The sequence below is a fragment of the Triturus cristatus genome, chromosome 2_2, assembly GCF_964204655.1.
Source record: "Triturus cristatus chromosome 2_2, aTriCri1.1, whole genome shotgun sequence".
NCBI lineage: Eukaryota > Metazoa > Chordata > Amphibia > Caudata > Salamandridae > Triturus > Triturus cristatus.
In genome coordinates, this window is record NC_140582.1 from 149190244 (window position 1) to 149215364 (window position 25121).

Consider the following 25121-nt stretch of genomic DNA (forward strand, 5'->3'; position numbering starts at 1 on the left):
AAGAGCTAAGAAGACCCACAAGTCATGTCACCTGGGACATTTAATGATTGTCTTCTTATTTGGTCTGCTGCTATTCAACACGATCCTGATAGCAAGCAGGAATGAAAGACATAAACTAATCCCAAGCAGTATCAGAAACTCCCAAAATCGGAGATACAACAGTAAGATAATTAAAAAAATGGTTTTGTAGTCATGAACATAATAAAAAGGGTACATTTGCAGGGAGCATAAGTATTTCAGTTAAATCATTGGGAATGAAGTAAGAGGTCAGTGTGAAGATGCAATGAAAGTGAAGGTGCATGATGCAATTAGGAATTGAATGCAAATACGGTGGTAAGGAGATAAAGTGGAATGCTCTATTGCTCACCGGTAATCTTCATTACTCCGGGTCCCGTTGTCTTCGTCCCATTTATCTACAAAGTGGAGATAACCATCTCCCGACAGAAAAAAAAGACCAGAGGAATGCTGGGAGCTTAACCCCGCCGCCCCCACTGGAAGTATATAATCCGCATACACCCAGGGTTCTGCCTGAGCCACCAAGCCCCCACAGGAAGGCCAGCCGTCCGGGAGAGAGGGTGGGGCGCATGAATGGGACGAGGACAATGTGACCCGGAGTAATGAAGATTACCGGTAAGTAATAGACCATTACCCCCAGGTCCCTTACGTCCTTGTCCCATTTATCTACAAAGTGGAGAATACCAAAGCAGAAAACCCGGCCTTCCAAACCCTCAAGCACACCCAGGAATCCACCCCACAAGCAGCAACCCAAGGGAAGCAAAAGGGAGCACAGGAAACAACCGGCAGAGCACCCAAACAGGAAAGCACCCCACCAAAGCAGGGACGCACCCACCAAAATAAATGGGAAACGACCAAGCTGAAGAAGTGGACAACCCCCAGAGGTTAGCCAACACACACCAGGATCCCCCCCCCGAGTGAACAAGGAAGGGGGAGAACACGCCAAACAAAAAACCAACAGAGGTGGCCCACAACCAACGGACAGCGAGGAGGCCACACAAAGAAGAAGACCCCCAGCGGCCCAACCGGCCAGCAAGCCAGAAGAGGCCAGCCGAGACACAACCAAGGACCGGAAGCCGGGACCAAAGAAAACAGAAGGTGACAGCGACAGCACAGAGGCAGCCAACCAGAGAACCGGAAACAGAGCACCCAGGGCAACCAAAGGGAAACCCCACCCCGCCAAATGGAGGAGAACACGCCAAAAAAGATGACAAGGCCAAAAAGGAAGCCGAAAAGAGGCACCCCAAAGAGACCCCAAAGGCAAAACCCCATAAGGAAAACACAGGCGCCAAAGCAACAAACACCCCGGACCGCAAGGGACCAGAGAAGAGGAAGACCCAACAGGTCACAGCCAAGGCACAGGGCAAAAAAAGGATGACAAGCTGAGCACCACCAGGGAGGCCCACAGGACCCAACAGCAGCATGGACACAGAGCGAGCCCCCTCATGAACAGAAGGGAAGCCCCGACAGGCAAAGCGCCACACCAGGAGGCCCAAAAAGGCGACGGGAAGAAAGGAAGGCCACACCGCCCAACGCAACCAGACATGAAGGGAGGAAGGGCCAACCAGAGGACAAACCCCAACACAACCGGACAGATCCAATGGAGAAAACAATAAGGAAAGAGGCCAGGGCCAGCCAACAGGGCACAGGCACAGCCCAAAGGACCACCAAAAGGCAGGACCACCCAACCCAAACCAGGAAGGAGGAAAGCACCAGCCAGGCACCAGTCCCCCCCCACCCCCCAACTAGAACGACCCGGCAGCCAGAGGTCCCAGAGGACAAAGCCCCCAAAACCCCACAGAGGCAGACTAGGCCCCAGGAAAGAACGACCAGCACCAACCAGAGCAGCCACACGACAACCATCAAGTACCCCGCATGAGAGGTGGAGCCACAGCAAGTGCCTAGGAACAGGCCAAGAGCCAGCAAAGTCCAAGGCACACACCAGAAAGCTGGGAAAACAGGAACACAACCCAAGGAATGCCGCCCCACAAGGCCCACAGAACCTGAAGGGAGCAGGCCTGAGAATGCAACAGAAACCAGCCACTGAAACAGGAGGCCAAACGTCCCACAAGGAACAAGGCGGCAAACAGCACGAAACCCCAGAGCAGGAGCAGGGGCAGGCGAGGCCAACCCAAAGGCCACAAAGACAAGCAAACAGAAAAGGCCAGTGCATTGCAAATGGCCGTTGGTGTTAGGCATGGGAGATGAAGCAAAGTACCCAGAAACACAGGATGCCGAGCTGACCCCGAGGCACGAACCCCAGAGTACCAGCGCCAAGGCCAGCAGAATAGCCGTGTGGCCACATCCCCATCCAGAAGAACAAGCCAGCCAGAGACGGCCCCAAAGAGACCAGGCCAGCAAACACCAGGGTCCAACATCCCGGAACCTGCACAGGCTCACAAGGGGCAGGACAAAGCCAACGGCCACAATCGAGAGTCGATGAGGGCCAAGAAATGTTGCACCAGCGGAGACCAGCATGGCCCAGCCAGGACACCATGCAACCCACTGCCACAGCATCCGATGAGACAAGAACTCCTGCGCACAGGCGGCAGGATGAGCCAGCACAACGGAGCACAAAAGACCAACCACACAAGACGGAAGGCCTAAGAGGCAGGAATAGGCTAGCACAGGCTAGCCCAGCAGAGGACAGGGGCAGGCGCGCAACGCCCAACGGACTGAAAGGACGAAGCCACACCCCCGGCTGTAGCAGAAGCTGCAACAAGCAGGGCACACAGAGAGCAAAGAAGCAGCTTCAAGGCAGAGAGAGAGACATTGAGTCATCAACCCAGGATCACACGAGGTTTAACCAAGGGCAGGATTAGAACCCCCAGGTTTCAAGTTACAAAGTGAACAGCTTTATCCCATAGGCTCCATTGCCCCTGTGCAGGTAGCTTTCAGCTAAGCCCCCTCTACCAGTCACCCCCACAGAAAGCGGAGCCATCGCTGAAGGGTGCAGCCCAGAAGTACAGGATGCGGTGACGACCCTGAGGCTTGAACTCCGGTGCCTCAGCTCCAAAGGCGGGAGACAAGCCAGGGAGACCACAACCCCTCCCTGCCAGGATGGCCACCACAGAGCAAAAACTGCAACAGACAAGCACAGGTACCCCTACCCTTAAATAGCACAACTGCAGAAGGACACAACAAAAAATGATAAAAACAGACACCGCTGCGCGGAACTCACTGAGGGGGCTGGGAAACAACCAGGTTAGACAGGAACAAGCCCCCTGCCGCAGGAAGACGTGCCCAGCAACCCGGAAGCAACCGGGAGACCAGCACACCAGCCGGAAAGGGCCAGCCGGCATGCCAGAGCCGGCTGGGAACAACCAAGCCACCCAGCAAGCCCAGCAGGCCGGGAAGCAGGTCAGCAGACTCCCTGCCTGCACAGCCAGACAGCCGAATGGGGTGAGAAATTATTGAAAAAACACCACTCCAGCCCAGCAGGAGCAGCACCAGCATCCAGCTCCAATTCTGTCGACAGACAGAAAAAAAGAACAGGCAAAATTCTGGGTGTGTGCTGATTATGTATCCCAATGGGAGAGGCGGGGTTAAGGTCCCAGCATTTCTCTGGTCATTTTTTTCTCTCGGGAGATGGTTATCTCCACTTTGTAGATGAATGGGACAAGGACGCAAGGTACCTGGGGGTAATGTTCATGTGTCAGAGGTGTCCACTGGGATATTTTCTCCCCAAAGGTGAAAGACATGAGAATTGCTGTGAGTCAGAAACATAATTATAGAAAGAGGATACATTGAGAAATGTAGTTGAAAAAGCAGTTGAGGTATAGGCATATTTAAACTTAGTAAAGACAAGTAGATGGGTAGATGTAAAAGGGTGATTTAGCATCAGAAAGGAAATGTAGAACGTCTGAACCATGAATAACATGTAACAATTGTTCACAAGGCACTCAGTTAAAGGATAATTATATTTGAGTATATTTTATATACTTTTGCTGCCATTAAATCATGAGCTGGGTCAATAAGAGTAGAGTATCCCAGTAAATTAGGTACGTACAATTACATTCAATATTCCTAAATTCAGAAACATAGGTAGCCTGCAAAGTTAACTGATTTTACTCACTTCAGCCAAAATGAGTAACATATTTATTCATCACAAAAGGATTATTACTTAAAAAAGCATTCTTGCACACCAAATCTATATACAATGCAAAAAGGATTTTTTTATATACATATTTGTGACATATGTGACCCCAGTGCAGTGACCATAACCAACTTGTTATTCAAACATGGTGACTTATTTACAGAGGTTATTGGAAGAAAAGGATGTCTATTAGATTCTGATTACATTTCCAGATCAAGGACCAGATTCTTTTACTAGTACTTTGAGACTATCCATGCATAGTATTGACTATGTGTGGATACTCTGGCCTATGCTGCTGATGTGGTGATAATACATGGAGCCTGGAAGAAAGGGCTGGGCCCTTCACTGTAGAAACCAAGGAGATGACTTGAGTGGCCGAACTTTCCTACTGAAAATCATGAGCTGGGGACATGGGGTGCTGTTGACCTCCTGGTGGGTGAATCCAGATACCTTTGACCTATGCAATTACACACTGATCTTCACAAGGTGTCATAATGAACGAAAACCACTGAGGAGGCGGTCGATACCCCCAAGACCAACATGAATGCAATGAGGCTGAGAGGAACATGATGGATGTGGTGCTGGTTCTTGGAGAGCTCCTTGATTCCCCAGTGAGGGCTCTTGGGCTTTTGGTCGCTATGTGCTGAAAAGACATACCGTTATATTTGCATTGCTTTGTTCTAGAGGGATTAGGTTTAGGGTTTGATGAGCATATGTATAGCTGTATGGTTGGGGCCTGATGCTCAGTTAGGAATAGTGAATGTGTGGAGGAAGCAATGTCCGGACGATAAAGTCCACTCATTTTACTCACTTCTACATGGATCTTATTGTAGACTAGATAACTTCTTTTAATTATGTATACTCAAAAGCAAGGTCAACCCTATATGCCCACAGGGACTAGAGTAACTCTATAGGTTGTCCCGTGGGACTTGTTTACAATCAGACACCTCCTTTAGACAATATCTTAACTATTTTAACATACATAATATGTTTTAGTGTTATTTGAGACAAGACGACCTAACAATCAAAGATACTGATTTTCTGTCAATAGTATGTATTATCCAATATATATATTATCATTTCCCTTGCAGTTATACATGAAAGGGTGAGCCAAGTGCATACAACACAGTGCTCTAAAGTGAAAATACAAAGCATCATTTTTAAAACACTTTTTACTAGAACACAAAAACACGCTGGTTGTGCACATCATTGTTTCATATACATCTGTGAGAGCTATGCAACAAATCACAGTTTCTCCTGTTTATGAGTTTTTCAACAACAACCACGGGGTGTATGTCAACGTTTCGTCCCCGTATGAAATATGTAATCAGTATGTAATATTCTGGGCCCCATGTCACATGCACTTTCGTATAGAGTTCAACCCATAAAGCCAATGGTTTTCACCGCTTGCAGATTCTTCTGGATGAGGGCCTCGGACCTATATGGGTCCAGAATATTGTTTAATAAAAACGTGACTATGAGGTTTTCGAGAGGCTGAACCAGAACGCATTAGGTGGTTGAATGGTCAGATGGCTTAGTCCTGAGGAGACATTATAAATAAAATGGGGTCAAAATATCAACATACCCCCCTAAGTTGTTGTTGAAAACCCCATAAGCAGGAGAACCTGTGATATGCTGCATTGCCCTGACAGATGTATATGAAACACTGATGTGTACAACCTAATAGTTGTTCCGTGTCGTGTTTTTTGTAAAAATTGTTCTTGAAAATATATTTAGTATTTTCATATTGGAGCACTGCATTGTCTGCACTTGGTTCACCGTTTCATGTATAAGTGCAAGCAAGTGAAATTATAACATATATATTTTGGATAATGTATATTATTGAAAGAAAATCCGTATCCTTAACTGTGACTTCGTCTTGTCTCATTTAACAATAAAACATTTGATGTTTGTTGAAATAATTGAGGTATTGTCTAAATGACTCCTTTGAATTTGTACGAGATGTCTGATTGTAAAGAAACCCATGGATCACCTGTGTATAAATTATATTATTTTAATTAAGAACATAAAAGAGAATTGTAGGGAGGCAGGGGATCTAATGAGGACATTGTTGGCCCATTCACCACTGCAGATAAGATATGTCCAAGATGAGAGCACACCGCAAATACCATTATCGAAATTAAGGCCTGGGACACTGCAGGACTCTGATTTCAAGGGAATGGTCCACGATTATTTAGCACAATGTTTTGAGAATGACTGGGGTATCATGGCCACAAGGACAAATGAATGATGTACATGACGTTGGAGATTAGGGGAATGTTCCTAAGTAACCTTTGGAATAACTTAGGGTAAATATAAGAAGAGAACACCTGAATAGAGTGGGTGAGGGGCCCAAAAGCCACTCAATCACCCTATACCATGTTAAGGGAAGAAACATGAATTTGAAACCCTAGGTGATATTCAAGGTTAATTCAAATTTTGTGAATTATAAACAACATCTTTATAGGGAGGGAGATAGATCTGGGAAACTGCTCTCCTAGGTCTCGGGTATGGAAACCCCAAAAGACCTAGTGATTAGGACAAAGGATGAAAGATAGGTCATCAATTAGCTATTTAACAATTACTTGTTACATCAGGCTCGTTCCTAGATAAACTATTGGTTGTCCGGGTGGAAGCACTGGCTTGTGGTGCACACTCAGTTAACATTGCGAAGCAACAATAGCACTGATTTCAAACCCTTGCAATGACCCATAGGACTGCAGGGCCTCCAGACCTCTGCCCACTTTAAACTCATTTATTAAGATCATCAGCAAGGCAATTGTGAGGAGAGTGTTGAGGGCTGTGCCATAATTGGTGAATGAGGACCAGCTGGGGGTTATACCGGAATTAAGCATGATGCTAGATGACCCATGTGCAACGTTCTGTTGGGACTGAGGAATCAAACTGCAGTGGCTCAAACTCAAAGACATTTTTTACTCTGTTGGGCGTGACCACCTGTTCAAAGTAATCAAACCGTACAACTTCAGCCCTCACATAGCTGTCTGAATCACATCACTGTATTTTAAGTTAAGAGAAAAAAGACCAGTGAAACTGTCTTGGACAACTTGTGCTTTCTACACGCCAGGGAAGCCCCTGACACTACTCCTATTTTCTCTGTCCATGGAGCTCTTGGCAGAAATATGGGGGAGGTAAATGTGTGAGTGGGATGCACGGCTGGGTGATGCAACTCATGTGGTATCTCTGTATATAGAAAATACTAAGGAAGAAACCAGAGCGGTCAATCCTGAGGCTATTGATCCCACTTGAGGAATTTGGGCATCTCCGTGACCTAACAACAAAGTTGTCAAAGTATTGATTGTTTCTGCATGGTGCCTTGGCTTGAGTTGAATATGCAGTAGCAGAGTAAATAGCTGCTTTAATAGGGAAGAAGCGTTTACATGGCATACGGTACAATGCATTCAATTGCGACTGCGTTGTTACAACGCTAACCATTACAACCCAAGTCGTTTCTACGAGTTGCTGTGGGGGGCTCTCTCTAAACTAAGGAATAGTATAATTTACTATTCCAAAAACCTTCCCTACTGTTGCGCAGGCTGGAGTTGTAATAGTAAATTGTACTATTCCTAAGTCCAGCGTGCCCCCTACAGCAAGTCATAGAAATGACTTGCGATGTCATGGTATGCGTTGCAACAACGCTGTCGTTGTAATGACCGCGTTGTAATCTCATGCTTTATACCACATGCGATGTAACATCGCATATTCCTTTAACATTTAGTGATCCACATTGTTCATAGTGCTCAAGACAATATCTCACTGATCACAGACAGATAATTGGAAGGCATGTGTATATCCATAGATTTCTGGAATGCATTGCTGTGTCTCTGATCGGGTGGCGGTCTTGTTCTGTTGTCTTTACTCCCTATAGGACATGATGTACCTGGTACCAAGCACACTGTTCATTGAGTTAGATAGAGTGATCTCCCCATTAATATGGACTGGTTCAAGGCCTAAAATAAACTGGTCACTCTTAAATTGCCTTTTGAGCAAGGGGTCCTGGAACTCTTGGCAGAATCTCCCACTATGGCTGAGCAATGAACCCAACAACAAAAAGAGACTGTTGTCTGGGTGCAGGAGCGGGACTGCTAGACTACCATTTTAATGTTGTTGGGTACATTGCAGCACAGAACCCCTTATTTAAATTGGATGAAGTATCAGATTTGGGATAGGAGATCGAAAACGGCTTAACTGCATACCTGTTTATAAGAACAGAGAGGTTTTGGAACCACCCCTATTTGCAGCCTTGAAGAAAAAAAGAGCTGTCAGGCTTTGAATAATGGGAGACTGTAGGCTGATGGCAGACAATTAATTGAAGATAGGTGTTTGACGTTTGAGGAGGTGTGAGAGAGATGCCCCAAGGAGAGATCCTAATCTGTGCACAGCTGGTGGGTGCAACAAGATTTATATGGAATGGCTTCCAGGAAGATCATCTTCATTGAACACTGTACAAGAACTATATGCATTGGATAAGGACCAGAGCCCCATCACCTTGCTGTGCTTTGTTTGGGACAAAGTGTAGCAGGAGTTGAGAATTAAAGAGAACTGTAAGGCTGTTGTGGGCGAACATGAACATATGACAGACCTGGATTGGACAGAGATTCCAGCGCACACCAAAAAAGTGACTAACAATGCATGATTTTGCTGTATTCATTTTAAAATCTTATAGAGGGTTGTTCACCCCAGTTGTACTTCACAAGATTTTTCCCACAAGAACAGACATATGCCTCCGGTGTTCACCAGACAAGGGAGGCTTCCCAAATTTGATTTGGTAAAGTGGTTTAGTTCAGTCATTTTTGAACAAATGGTGCAAAGGCTCCTAGAGGATGTCAGCTGAAGGGATGTGCAAACGATTAAGCATTGTGTGCTGGGGCACCACCCTTGGCTGGAGAAATAAAAATGAAATACAAAATGACTGATCCTGCTGACGAGATGTATAACAATACATTGGGTACCACACTCAGGAGGCATGGTACAAAGATCTACTAGAATAGGTGCTAGCTAAAAGAATACTCATGGAGATTGTGCATACATAGGAGAAAGAGGAATGCCTTATGGACTGGAAAGAACTCTGTGATAGACTGGTGGGCATAACCACCGAAACAGAGCTATCGGGGGAGAAGAGGTACTGGGAGAGCAATTTATCGGTAGGGTGTGAATGCTTGCTTCAGGGATTATTTAGATGGAGGCTCTTGGTGACTGACTGTTGTACATTATGAAGGTTCCTATATTGGGGGGTTAAAGAGAACCTAAACAGACATTACTGTACTTACGTTTTGAAAAAGCAACAAAATATTGTTAACAAATGAAACAGTTTGGTGAATAGTGTCACTGACTTTTTGATTTTGGTCAAAGTTTTTATGCACCCTAACAATTTATGGATTATTGATAAACACATTTATTTTTGCTAAATCTAACATGTTGGCCCTTTATCATCGTAAATGTTGAATTCGTTTCAATTCGTTTCACCCCTAGATGGGGATTGCAACAGCTCAAGACAGCCCATTTTGAGGTATCACCCTTGTTCATTCCCCCTCCAGAGATACAAGATGTTACACGTTCAGTCTTTGAACTCTTTACATGCACATAATTTCAGGGCCTGGAACATCCTGTCTAAACCTGACACTCTCACTTCTTTTATGCATGTCTCATCCACGAGGTTTACAGATTTAGATTGCACATTTATTCCATTGTCTAGATTTGCATGTCAAATTTAGAATCCTCCATAGTGTCGGTGAATCGGAGAGAGAGCAGGAATCACGTATCAAGGTGTTTGATCGATATTTTGCTATTCAAAAATTGAGCGTCTACTTTTGTAAATTAAGACTTTCCGCCTTACACAACCATTTGAAGCTATCGTACAGATTTTTATTAAGAAATCTGATAGCCATCATTATTTTGGACCTCCTCATCTTTAATATTGAATCACTGGCTCTCTAGACACATTTATACCTTCTGCGACCGACGAAGATTAATTCTGATATTTTGGATGTCCTGATGTGGGATTTGCTGTCTATTTCTTATTTACCAATCATCAAATAAAAAGCCTATACTTGACTTGCTGTCATTTTGAGCCCTGAAGAAGTTCCGTTAAAATTTGTCTTTAAAGGAACGAAACGCGTTGGCTGTTGTTGTGTTTTTATCAGCTATGAAATAAGAGTCAAACAAAGAAACAGAAAAACACTTTGGACTCTCTATTTTATGTTCAGTGCACCTCCATTTTTTGTGAATAAATTGTCAGAGATTCTCTTTTGAGGCACCACTAGGTGAATGGTGCTGGAGTTATTGTGCACTAACAGCCAGATAAGGCAGCAGCATTATTAAAAGTGAGGTGCTACTATTTAAGTCCATCACCTTTGGTTGTTTTTGATATCATAGTGTCGAGAGTGTTCATGCAGCACAGAGTATGACCATTCGAAATTGCTTTGACTCGGCTACCAAATGTTCCATTAATTGAGATCTGTTTGGAAAGAAAGCCCTTAAAAGGACCAGGGAAGATCCTTTGCAAATTGAGTTTTTCAGAAATCAAAAGCAAAAATCTATGACTAGTGACCTACTTGCAGAATTTTTATTTCCCATCTATTTCCCACATAGTGTTTGCACAATTTGGTCATTGATCAGATGGAATGTGTAGGATTCTTTAACACCTGCAGAGCTAACAAAGCATAGCTGCCCTGAGCCTCAAAGTAGCTCTCATCTCTTAAAATGTGATTGACAAATCCAGAGTCCAAGATACATTGGTGCATCTTTAGCCACAATCACTAATAATAAATCACAAAAAGGACATTGGTGACAAGCAACGGACTGTTATTTCTCGCATGTGCAAACAAGGTGATACTAGAAGGTTTTAGAATTTTTTTCGACAACTTAGACTGGGTGGGAAGTATAGTTTCGGCAATTCAATCACAATGTACATCTGGACTGAACATATTGTGAGGAGTCACTGGAGGATTCCAGAGCTAGTAGAAAGTTGCAGCCTACTTCTTCTCCTTTTACCACAGGTTGTTAAGGGTCCCTTCTTTGCAGTTTTGGGGAATTACAGCAGCTATGACATTGATATTTGATATTGTTGGATATTGTTTGTACATCAAACTAATGTCCTTGTGTTTCGTTCCTGGGGACAAATATTAAAGCCGGTGTTATAAATAGCTTTTCCAATGCTCCTCCTCCAGGTAATAGACATTCTCTGCAGAATACACACCGGGTACCCATCTGCTGCATTGTAAGCGTTATTATTCAATCTTGGCCTTTCCTTTCCACGTACTCTCTGGTTTCACAGCTCTAAGGTTTTTGGTCATAGAATGGACAAAAAACTTAAAAGTGCACAAAGATCTGTTTTACATTCTTTAAAAATCCTGACCGCTGAACAGCTAGTTTCTATCTTTGCGTAAAATGCACAATTGAGAATCTTAATGTTTTTTTCCTAACCTTTTGAGTTTGAATCCTCTAATGTTCTACGGGTATAGTACAACTGACACTTGCACCGCTGCGTAGGGTTCATGGGTGAAGGGCAGGGGGTGACTTTAAAAACTCGCTACTTTGGATGTCTCCAGTGTCCTTGTCTTTCTTAGGTGGTTTTAAGTGCAAACCGTAAACATCAAGGCTCTTCTTTCCTATTCATTGTTCTTTTCACTCCGCGAACTCTGTGGAGTTGCAGAAAATCTCTGCCACACTCCGCGGAGTTCCGGCAGCGGCAGAGTCTGTTAAGTCGTATTGCTCGCACTGATTTTTAGTGCCAGGAGTTTGTCCCCTGCTCTCAAATCAGCACAAGCGTCACTACGCATTGTGCCAGAGCGCGCTGCAGCTTTCTGCCGCAACAGTATACATTTTACTCGAGTAGTAGCTTCCTCAATGTGAGTGGCAGACTTCTCAACACGAGTTCTAGCGACCTGTCGCCACTACCTGCCCGCTCAACAGGAAAAACTCCGCACCGTGTCACTTTGTGGAGTTTTTTGGAACTCCCTACTCTGCATGGAGCGCAGAGTGGGCAAAACTGCGAAATCTGCCAGCGCAGCGGGAATTCTTCGCCTGCCACCACTTGATATATCCTCTTTTAAGTAGCACTTTAAGTCCCCTCTATTACTCTTCTGTTCATGTTCATCTAGAATGACGACTTTGGAGTGTGATGTGGCATCAGTCCTCCTTGTGACCAGTGACCTGCCATTATTCAATACTGTTGGCTCTCTTAGGAAGGAATGCTGTCGTTTTTCAGCAAGCAGTAGTGCCTTTGTTCATGTTATTATCAACAAAAGCAAAGTCTTGACGTTGGTGCATGAAAACGCTCTAACATTATGGTGAGGGGTAAAATATTAATCCCTCGGTCTCATGGTGTGTGCTTGGTCGCTGCCCATCGCCACTATGTTATCAAAACGCATTCCCCAGAATAATCTCCAGGGTCTAGATGAAGGCCCATGTGGGGCAGGAGACCCCTTTGTACCTAAAGCTCCATAACATTGTGTGAGATGTGGGATATTCTGTAGGGGGGCCCCATCGATGTTATATTATGTTACTATAACCTTCACTGTCATTCTCAATCCAAATAACTGACTAACATATCCACCACTCAGATTACTTTCATATTTCACAGTATTAATTCATCACTAATCCTTTATGGGTTACGAAGTAGCGTGCTACTCACCCAAAAAAGCGCTTCAACACCCCATCAGGGGTATCAAGCGCTATATAAATGCAAACCTTTTTCCCTCTTCTATTCATCAAGTATTCCTCTGAATCCAAGTAACTGACTTACATATCTACCACTCAAATTACTTTCATATTTCACTACACTAATTCACAACTATTCCTTAATGGGGTCCGGAGTTGCGTGTGACTGACCGAAAAAGCGCTTTGATGCCTCGTTGGGGTAAAAAGCGCTATATAAATGCAATTACAATACAATACAATCCCCATTGTTTCCTGATTTGTTTTCCATCTGAGTGATATAAGCAAGGGTTAATTAAAGGAACATCTTGTTTGCTGGTGTGCACATAAAACAATTCTTTATCAGTTACACCCAGTGGTTCTTTGCAATGGCACAATACATTGCATTTTCTCTTTTTTTCACCAATAGGAAAATGGGAAAGTATTTTTCCGTTTGAAGAACCCTTTCTCTTATACTCGTATGATACTTGGGGGACGGGGGTGGTTCTGCTCCCCTTCCCACCCGTGAAAGGGATTTACTTCAGCCAGGAGTACGTTTCTGACCGTTTCGAAGGTGAGAAAGGATTAGAAAGATGCCAGCAAACTCAAGTCTTTGTGGCCATTTACAAACTATCAAGGCTGAATATCCACTGGACATGCCCACAGACTGTCCACTTGTAGGATTTTGTTCTACATGAATTGCACCTTTGTGTGATAGTATTACACATGAGTACATTGATTTATGGCTGCTAGGACACCTTTAGTGAAAGCTTAGCGGTTGTAAGTCCTGCAATGTGTGTTGGTAAAACTACTATACGAACACAATTGACATGATGAATCAGGCATAAAGTCTGTGTTCTGTAAGACAATATTTATTTGCAAAGAAAGTCTAAAGCAGACTTTGTGATAAACTGTTGCTATCCTAAAAACAAAAACATAATGAAAGAAAACAAATATAAGACATGAGACATCCGCCAAGGAAAGATCAGACTGGCAGCCGTGTTAACATTTTGAATACTTGTATATATTCCACGGGTGCAAAGTGTTAAACCACTATGATTCTCTAAGGGAAATTTGGGGGAAAGAAATGTGGGAGTTTTTTAAGGAGGCTTTTGGGGCGAGAGCAGCTAAAAGGCAGTATTATTTGAAGACTCCAAAAGGTCCCTGTCAGCTGAACTTCCTACAATGAAAGAATGAATGTTAATGTCTGCAGTGGCCTGCAGGAAAAGTTCCCAGCCTCACGGGGTCTCCTGAGTGCACGATGCTGTGATTTTGGTTTTGCATGTTGGAACCGTTGGAGGGCTAATAGTTATAAACAATCTCTCGATTCGTATTCTATGAGAATGTGTCCTTTTGCTAGCCATTTGGATTTATCCAGCATCAGTTCCATGTTTTTAACGAGAATGGAATGTGTAGTACTTTATTCATGAAAGTATTCATTTAATGGTAAATCTTCAAAATATACAAGCAGTCCTCGCACAGGGTGATACCATTGTTGTTTTATATATACATACAGTATATGAACATGAGCGTCAGTTAAATGTTGTCATAAGAGCATACAGTGTCATATTCAGGTATTATACGCACAGCTCTGTCAATAATTCTTATTGATAAACAAAGGATGTGATTATCAACAGACGTCAGCAATCGCTGCAGACTACCCAATAATATCAGCAGGGACAGCTAACAAAATGCCATGGAAGGGGTGGATTGCCTTACTCGTACTGACCGGTGGGGTTGAAGCCCTATTAGCTATTCCCCCAAAGATCCCCAAATGTGCTTGGTCCGACCTTTGCTGGGATGCGTGGAAGAGAATGAATCTGCCAGATGTGCGGCATCTGCCAGACAATTTTGGGTCGTGGGAACGGACTACACAATTCCCTCATAACTGTATTATGTGTGTGTTTCTAAGTTGCACTTAACTGTATAAAAGAATAGTGAATCAGACTCAGTGTTAACAGTGATGTTGCCATTTAAGAAAGGACCGAAACGGGTTGACAGTGACTTCCTAAGCAGGAGAGTCGCTTACAGTGGTGCAACCGGTGCTGTGTACTTGGCCCCAGAGGCCTGAGGGTCCCACTGGACCCTGATTATTGCTTTATTTCACAGTTCAAATAACGACCAGGGATCCCATTACCTTCCTTGCACAAGGGCCCATGACACATTGACTACACTACTGGCAAAATGGCTTCCCACATTGATCACTGATTTGTCTCTTTCAACTGTGCTGACTGTCAACCTACAGCCGAAATCACTCCCTCACAGCCTCATACCCTTACCATGTTGAATAATCATAGCACCTCATGCATCTTTCTTTTCCACCAAAGTTAGCTCATCAATAATTCATGATAGATATATTTTCTGGTATATGATTTAACTGGCAAGCATTTAATGGTATTTTACCTGAATGCTCCTTAATCAGGGTCTTAAGTTCAGTGGTGTAGAAGGCGCGCCAAGGGCCCTAATGCGAGCGGGGAAACGGCCCCATCCTTTCTTTTCATAGTAAAACAGGAAGAATTTAGGTGCAGTGTGTCCTTTAAATCACGGGCACCGGTGCCACTGTAAATGCTGCACTATTGATAGCTACACGCCTGCTCGAGTTCAGTTCTGTGCCACCGGACTTCTTCAGCAAACCCTGCAAAGACGAGCGAACTGTATAGAATCTGATCACAGCAAGAAACTTAAATGATCAGATAGTATGGATCATTTCTGTGGCTAAAAAATGTGTCCAGTAGTTCTTCAGTTTCAGCTTTGAGCTTGATTTACCTAGCAGTTGTACCTTACTTCTATTTATGGGCAAATTACCCCTGAATGTCTGGGCTAGAGAAAGTGTGTCTTTTTCTACCATAGGCTTAAGTGTAACTTACTAATAAATTGCAAAAAGTAATATACACTTACTTAAGGGAAAAACATTTTAAATTTCGTTTAGACATAATGCTCTGGAGGTTGTCGTTCCCTAAACTTTTTTGCTTTTTCTTCGTTGTTTTTGCTGATTCTCTATTTGTGACCTTAGGACTCTGAGCACTTTCTCACTGTAACGCAGTGAGAAAGCACGCATGCCCTTCCTACACAAGCTAGGAAGTGGTGCTTACCTGATTGGTTTCGGTACTGTATCTGTGAGCATCCTGAAAAGAGGTATACCACATACCCAGTGTAGGTACTGTACTGGCTACTAGTGGGCCACAGAACTGATGGTGCCACCCACAAGAATAGTCTTTCAAATATGTCTCAAGCCTGCATTTGCAGGCCTGTGTGTGTGCATTTGCACTTATGTGAGATCAAAAAGGACTAGCCTATTTGTGAATTTACATAGACTCAAGACTGTAAGGCAGGGTACAAACCATTTTGTTTGTTCATGAAGCCCTCACCCACCAACCTAGTTGGTGGCATGCTTCATCATCGGGCCCACCCAGTGACACCGAGTGTGTCCCGGGTGTGCTTCGACGCCTGGATACAGCGGAGCAGCTATGTATCTGAGTGTGCAGTGTAGTGACGTGAAGGTGACGATTTAAAAGCTATGCAGGGATCCCAGTTCCCGAGGGGACCACACCTGGATATAGGAAACCCTAATTAACATTCCTATAACATCCAACAGCCTTTTATAATGCTAGCAGTGATCCAGTTATTAAAATATAATTTACCCTCGGGTACTGGGATCCCTGCATAGCTTTTAAATCGTCACCTTCACGTCACTACAGTGACAGCCCCAGCATTTTTGGGCCTCAGCATGCACAGGCATCTCGTTGGTGGTGAGGGGATTCACTGGTAGCGGGACCCAGTGTGACCCGCTTCCTCGTCCGTGCCACATCTCTCTTGTGCGACATGCCGACTGCATGCTCATTGCATGTGGTATTAGATTCACAGGTTGTGGCCCTCAGAGGAAGGGCACATCCGTAATACTGTCTCATTCTACTTCGTGTGGTACTACTGAACTTGAGACTTTGTTTGTGGGACCGGTTTGTCTGCTGCGACTCGTATAATCACGAACAAGACATTGGGCCTCATTCCAGGGAGGTACGGCAAACCCTACTGTGGATTGATTGTACCCACATTGTCTGGGGTGGCTTATGTCATTGAGCACCAGATGTTGTGCCTCATTCCAGGGAGGTATGGCAAACCTGACTTTGGGTTGAGTGTAACCGGATTGTCTGGTGTGACTCATATCATCGTGCACCAGATGTTGAGCCTCATTCCAGGAGGTACATTGAACCCAACTGTGGGTTGAGTGTAACCAAGTTGTCTGGTACAACTCGTATCATTGCCCACCAGAAATTCTGTCTCATTTCCAGGGTGCTACATCAAACCAAACCTTCGGTTCATTGTGACTGGATTGTCTGGTGTGATTCAAATCATAGGGCACCAGACATTGTATCTTATTTCCAGGGAGGTGCGGAGAACCCAACTCGTGGTTCATTGTGATTGGATTGTCTGGTGTGACTTGGATCAACGCGCACCAGACGTTGAGCATCACTTCCTGTGGGGTGCCGGGAAAGCTGCCCCCCCCCATTCATTGAGTGTTCCGTCTTACCCTCAATGCGGCAAATCAACTGCCCTCTCTTCACCCAGCCCAATGACTTTGTGTTGTAAGGTAGTATCGCCCAGATTGGGCCTCGGTGGTGGGAGTAAGTAACTGGGCTGAAGAACACTACCAGAAGCAAATGGAAGTGGGTTGAGAGACTGCATGACACCTCCAGTGTTTCACAGAACTGGGACAGCCTCTAGCCTGTTTCTGCTCTGCATGAAGTGGGTGAACTTCCCAAGTGGTGTCCAACCCCCATGTGTCGACTGTTGCCTAGTTACCCTGATATTGGTTCTTGCTTTCTCCCCTGGCCCCAGTCTAAGTGTGACAAGTGGTGTCCGACCCTCATTTGTCGACTGTTGCCTAGTTACCCTGATATGCCTTTTGTCTTCTCCCCTGGGACCCAGTCAAAGTGTGACACTGGCCTTAAACAGGTCTAGTAAGGGGTGGCAGTTTTTTACTATAAACTATGGGCAGAGTAGTGGGGGTTAAACTGAGAGGTGAGGGATGCATTGTGCCATGGGCCCTCATTCATATTATCAATTGACCTGCCCGATATCATTGGCATCCGAGTTACGGTGCTAAATGTGTGTGTGTGCAAGTGTGCTTCATACAGACTTGCCGATATCCTTTGCTCTGCATTATGGTACTTTGTGAGTGTGGGTGAGTGTGATGCATGAGAACAGTATGCTAGTAGTTGCCCCATGCAGTGGTGTTTTACTGGTTTGTTTCATTACCTAATAAATACTCGTTTCTGACATTGGTTTCACCCGTGCGGCGATTGCCCCATGGTGCTGCTGAAAAGTATTATATATTCCTATGTTTACACATCCCTGATATCATTGTGACCTGAGGTGCACCCTAAGAATATATAGATTTTAATTGTGTTAGTTGCCAGGGTGGGCCAAGATCTGACAACATTTCGCACTGCATAGGGTTGCTGGGTTCAAATAGGATTTTTCCCAAGTGTGCATATTATATTTTAACACTGTTGGACCTAGTGCTTCTAGTAATATTTCCAAGTGTGATTTATGCCCAGAAATGCAAGATGTCATTTTGTGTTAATAAATGTGTGCGTTGAATGCAATCTTTATTTCCATACACCTCGTGTGAAGTCTCTTTTGTGATGCTCAGTGTATTTACTGTGTCAGAGTGCTGTACCAATGCTTTCCACATTGCCTCTGTGATGAGCTTGACTGCTCAGTGCCAAGCTACCCATGGGTGAGCACAAATTATACAGTGAGTGTAATCACCTAACCCTGACAGGAGTGGTACGTTCTGCCTGGCTTGGGCACCTCCTAAACCAACCAGAAAGTACTAGTTCCAACAATTATCTCCTAGATTAAGGATACTTTTCTCCTGGAAACAATCAAGTGCATTTTACTACAATGTCTCAACCATTCAAACTTTTTGATTTTCAATAAATTTACTCCAAAAATGAGCTAGGCTTTTTCTTTCACAAACTCTCCAAATCCAACCCCTATTACTAAATTCGAAATACTGGAATACTCTCTAAAAATTCAAAATGGACCAAGAAGGACTATATTTGCCAAAATACTCTTGCTAGAATTCACAAGTCCCCCTTAAATTTCCAATAATCACTGGCAGTATTTATTTAAAGATTTGGATGTTTTAAGATGGTACTGCATCAGTGAGGAAATGTGGTTGACACCATTTAATATTCTCTCAAGAAAATTCCACCAAAACCTTCATTCTTGTATCAGATGAGGAAACAGAAGTTTGAATGTCTTGTGTGATCTTGCATGATTCTCCCCTGGCCCCAGTCTAAGTGTGACAAGTGGTGTCCGACCCTCATTTGTTGACTGTTGCCTAGTTACCCTGATATGCCTTTTGTCTTCTCCCCTGGGACCCAGTCAAAGTGTGACACTGGCCTTAAACAGGTCTAGTAAGGGGTGGCAGTTTTTTACTATAAACTATGGGCAGAGTAGTGGGGGTTAAACTGAGAGGTGAGGGATGCATTGTGCCATGGGCCCTCATTCATATTATCAATTGACCTGCCCGATATCATTGGCATCCGAGTTACGGTGCTAAATGTGTGTGTGTGCAAGTGTGCTTCATACAGACTTGCCGATATCCTTTGCTCTGCATTATGGTACTTTGTGAGTGTGGGTGAGTGTGATGCATGAGAACAGTATGCTAGTAGTTGCCCCATGCAGTGGTGTTTTACTGGTTTGTTTCATTACCTAATAAATACTCGTTTCTGACATTGGTTTCACCCGTGCGGCGATTGCCCCATGGTGCTGCTGAAAAGTATTATATATTCCTGTGTTTAACCATACCTGATATCATTGTGACCTGAGGTGCACCCTAAGAATATATAGATTTTAATTGTGTTAGTTGCCAGGGTGGGCCAAGATCTGACAACATTTCGCACTGCATAGGGTTGCTGGGTTCAAATAGGATTTTTCCCAAGTGTGCATATTATATTTTAACACTGTTGGACCTAGTGCTTCTAGTAATATTTCCAAGTGTGATTTATGCCCAGAAATGCAAGATGTCATTTTGTGTTAATAAATGTGTGCGTTGAATGCAATCTTTATTTCCATACACCTCGTGTGAAGTCTCTTTTGTGATGCTCAGTGTATTTACTGTGTCAGAGTGCTGTACCAATGCTTTCCACATTGCCTCTGTGATGAGCTTGACTGCTCAGTGCCAAGCTACCCATGGGTGAGCACAAATTATACAGTGAGTGTAATCACCTAACCCTGACAGGAGTGGTACGTTCTGCCTGGCTTGGGCACCTCCTAAACCAACCAGAAAGTACTAGTTCCAACAATTATCTCCTAGATTAAGGATACTTTTCTCCTGGAAACAATCAAGTGCATTTTACTACAATGTCTCAACCATTCAAACTTTTTGATTTTCAATAAATTTACTCCAAAAATGAGCTAGGCTTTTTCTTTCACAAACTCTCCAAATCCAACCCCTATTACTAAATTCGAAATACTGGAATACTCTCTAAAAATTCAAAATGGACCAAGAAGGACTATATTTGCCAAAATACTCTTGCTAGAATTCACAAGTCCCCCTTAAATTTCCAATAATCACTGGCAGTATTTATTTAAAGATTTGGATGTTTTAAGATGGTACTGCATCAGTGAGGAAATGTGGTTGACACCATTTAATATTCTCTCAAGAAAATTCCACCAAAACCTTCATTCTTGTATCAGATGAGGAAACAGAAGTTTGAATGTCTTGTGTGATCTTGCATGATTCTTTTGGAGTCTTTGTTGTACAATACATTGGAAAGTAACATGTGGTAATTTCCTGTTTCCCATTTAGTGACTTGTGTGAAATTCTTATTTTATCTTCCAGATGCCTTTATTCCAGTTTCCTGATGTAATGAAATACTCCAATTTATCTGGCCAAAGCATTTCAGGAAATTCATTTGCCGGGTCTTTAGCTTCAATGAATATGATTTTATGTGGACCATCTGGCAACAATGGGAATCAAGTGAGGAGTATACCACTTAACAACCCTGAAAGTAACAACAGCTCTGGCACTTCAAGCAATACCACAGGTATATTTATTTATGAATCATTTATCACAGAGGTAAAATTTAAGTCACCAAATCAGGCATCCAGAGTGGTATTGATGCAAATGTATTTTACCTATCACTAACTCTCCTGCCTAAGGAGGGGATCACAGTAGAATCACAGTGAGTTTGAGACAAAACTGTGGTGTTGTTGAACACTACAAACCCAAAATGCGCCAAAACTGGAAATGGTGATGAAACCCCTGTCAGAACCTATTTCAATGGACTTCAGAGCATGCAGAGGTTATTACCAGACCACAGCACGGTGGATGGGGCCTTGTACTCCTGCCGTCCTGGGGCCCAACCTACTATGAGCTCTCAGCAACTGGGCTAAGTACTTCTCCTTAAGTACTTGATTCTCTGTGGTAGCACAGTTCCAGAGGGTTAAGGCTTCCAAGGAGGAGGCAGAGTGTCAGTGTAGGCATAAACACAAAACTCAACATGCCATCCAGCAACCCCAATAAATGTGATTCTTCCACAGGTGCAACCCCCTCTTCTCTAAGCTTCTGTTCACAAAGTTTGCCAGGAGTGCCTCCAAGTCTCTTACACAGTTCTCATCTGTGACACATCGGGCCTTAGTCCCCAAGTCTAAGTAAGTGCCTGCTTGATATGTCTTACCCAGGTGGTAGCAAAAATGTAATAGCCCCTCTCTAGGTGCCAGAGCATCTTCTATTGACTTCAGCACTAAATGGAAGTGCTGCAGCCTAGCGTCGGGCAGAGTACCCTCTGCAATGCCTTTACCTTCTCTGGCAGTGGGGGACCCCTTCAACAAGATTTTGTGGTCTGGTAGGAAGGTGGGAGCATTCCGATCCTGCAGAATTTTCCTTGGTGTGCAGGTCTTGCAATCAACAGCAGGTAAAGCGCTCTCTGGCTCCTTGGGAGTGGCGGAGCACTCTTCTGAATGCCTGCCCTGGAATTGAGCGGGCCCCTATTCTGGCAGACAGGTGTGGTTCACTAGAAGTTAGCGTGGTGCCTTGCGTGACAGCCCTGATACAACACTTGTGTGGCAGTCTGGTCATCCAACAGTGACAGCCCCCAATCAATGTCAATGGGAGATGGGCACAACGATGTCCTTGGGCACTGGCCCACAGTGAGAGGGCAAATGGCCCTTCAGTTCACTGCGGCAAACCCACAATGTTGTCAGTCCAGATGGACCCTCAGCCTGCCACCTCGTTCGAATGGATCTTCATCTCCATATCCATATTGGGCCTCGCTTCCTCCAGGCTATTCTTCTCCTCACTGGGCTCACTGCCTTGGCAGGCAGTCAGGCTGGTGATCCAGGCTCAGGGTGACTGTTCTTACCATCCTGGGCAGTGTCCCCGTACTCAGCTTTGAGACCAGCAGGTTTTGATCCCTGGTCCTGGATGCAGTAGCTTAATTCATGGTGATCTTGTCACAGCTCTGAACAAGGGACTTTTCAGCTTTCACTTTTATACTGCCTTACCAGACATCTATGTGAGTTAGTTCCTGGCCCCTTTGAAATTCACTCCTTAGTTCTGTTCTTTGTCTAGGGATCTGTCTGTTGCATCCGAAGTGGCACGAGAGCTCAGAAACCCACTACCCAGGTCTTGGATGTGTCAAAGGATTACAACAGATTTTTAGCCTTCAGAGACATATGCCCCACAAAGGTTCAAAGAATCAAGGCTTCTACCTTTTATGATTCTGTGTTCCTGTAGTGTGTTCCTTATCAGTCCCACCATGTACCTTAAACACTGCGCTCTGGCCTCCCTGCCCAGCACAGATCCTGAATCATAATAAGTGTTTGATGTGCACAGGGCATGCTCTGCTCCCCGCCAAGTGTGGCTTTCTCACCACCCCAGGAATAATTCCAGGCTCTAGGCTTCCCAAAATGGAACCCACAAACCTCCATGAAATGTACTTTCACAAGCACACATAAATGCAGTATTTAGCACACATGAACATGTGTGCATCTCACAGCACTACATTTGTCTCGTAGGCCAAACAATTTGCGAATACAGCTGCGGCACTATAACCAGGTGGGCTGGTTGATTCCACTCTTAGGACACAGGATAAAGCCCAGCCATTCTATTATTTAGAAAATATGGAGGCTTTCACCACTGCACTCATATTCCACAACTCTGGTTGAGGGCAATATCCAAACCCATTCTTGGGGAAGCACTTTTGGTGCCCCTCCCAATATACAGTATTCCACAGTCCATTAAGGAAGGGCAAGATCATTGCACACACACACATGATCAATGCAGATCTACATGCAGCTGGGGAACTCTGGGCTAAGGTGCACATATGTTACCATGCAAGGGCCTCTGCTCATCCAACAACCCTAAAATATATTTTACGCCTAGGAAGAAGGGAGCTTGAGATGATTGTATGTGTGATTCATGGTCGATGGGAAAGAGTCAGCTCCACTGTGTTCTCAAAGTTCTTAAAAATATGTAACTTAAATTGCTGTTAGTCAAGGATACTGCCCTGGGTACAACTGGTGTTGATACATAGGGTAACACCACAGCAAAAGCCAAGTTATATTAGGAAATAGTGGTGAGACAACAGCTGGCTGCATCAAGGTTTCTGGTATCACTGAACCAAGGAACAATTAATATTAGGTTAATGTTAAAGTTTAGGGTGAATCACAAACTATTAACGTTAGGAACGCAAACTGAAGGTCAAATAACTGTTCCCAAGAAAAGCACCAATATGAGGGAAGCTATTCAGAGGTCATGAGTGAAAAAGTAAAATAATTTAGCTCTTTGTTTTAGGCTTATAGATAAAGATAACACAGGAGAATTTAAGGGGTTCAATCTAACTTTCTAGCCTGTGCTCCTGTCCACCATCTTTTCATGGACCTATGTGCACATTGCCATGCTGTGGAGCAGACTTCAGGGAACAGGTCAAGTCACAATTCCCTGGCATGTCTGTGGTACGGTGAGCATAAAAATAAATAGCTGGACTGCAGCCCAGATATTTTGCCTGTAGTGGAAATTAATTCAAGCATTCCACCAATTACTTTCTTGATTTTTAAGTGCCATACTGCAAGTGTGAGGGAGATGCCCAGATTTGGGTCGTCTGCTCACTGTTCATAGGGCTCGAGTTACATTTCCATTTGGTTGGTCTATGCCAGTGGTTCTTAACCTGTGTTCTGAGGGCACCTGGGGATCAGTGAGGCCTACTCAGGGGGTCAGCGACTGAGTTTAAAAATTAAAGTATATTAAAATTGAAATGAATAAAGTAGATACAAATACATTGAAGATGTGAAAACTAATTATATATGTGAATAAAACAAAATATTTAAATATTTGAGCATTTTTTGGTTTATACTTCTTATGGTATTTTTGTGTATTGTTTTGAGGTTCAAATCATAGAAATTGTTTATACCGAGATGTGAGAAGTTGGTCTGGTATATGCTGTTCACTAGTTAAAGTGGGCACCCTGTCCCAGTACAAACAACCCTTATGGTGATTAGGTCAAGATAACCTTTATTGAAAGCTATCCTAGTGGTAGCTATGGAGAGCAACCTTCAGGCTAAGTCTAGAAGGGATGTTAAGCACCTTGTGTTACCAGAATGCAACCTTATAGTATTGGTTAAATGAAAGGGAAACCACACAGTAGTTATAAAAATATGTATTTATTATCTATAAGTATCCTCTACAAAAGGGTAGAACACAAATCAAATAATACCGTTGCAAAGAATCAACCGTAAGTAGCACAATACACAGTGGGCTCTAGGGGGAGACCAAACCATATACTAAACAAGTGGTATAAAAACCACGACTCGGGACTACACCTAGTCTAGAAGGTGTAGAATCGCTGGGACCCCAAGGAGCATCCCAAGGTGAGTGATTAGGGACACCACGTAGGACGAGTGCAGTGTGAGAACACAACCGCGTGCTCCGTATAATTCAATGGGAAAGTTTCTGTTGGAAATTTAGAGATTACGGACCCTTCCTACGAAGACAACCCTTGGAACTTAAGAGTTTGGAGAGCCACCTCACCCGTGGATACCTTTGTACAAGAGTTATCTATCCCAGAGGAGCCGGGTGCATTGGCATGAAGTGGCGTCGGAAACCCTTGTCAATCTCTATGGATGTCGAGAAAGAAATGCTGCTGCTGGAAGTAAGAAACGTGTCCTGTGGAATCCCAACATGGATTCAAGATGAAAAGAACTTGAAAGCAGAGGGGACAGAGTCTGGATCAATTTGGAGTGACCTGGGCCTCGGTAGACGAATGCCTACCGATGCCGGGTGCTTCAGGTGTGTTGACAGTGATCTTGACTCTTCAGCTGCGAGGACCTGGGGATGACTAGG

The 25121-nt window shown here is 44.1% G+C and overlaps 1 protein-coding gene across 4 annotated transcripts in view; it reads left to right on the forward strand.

The window, feature by feature from the left end:
* Positions 1-25121, forward strand: part of LOC146861982 (phospholipid-transporting ATPase ABCA1-like) — a 3104259-nt gene that overhangs the window by 762052 nt on the left and 2317086 nt on the right. For all 4 annotated transcript variants that reach the window (XM_085641135.1, XM_085641137.1, XM_085641136.1 and 1 more), the window contains exon 9: positions 20622-20826. In XM_085641135.1, coding sequence (XP_085497261.1) covers positions 20622-20826 — 205 coding nt within the window. The remainder of the gene's footprint in view (positions 1-20621; positions 20827-25121) is intronic.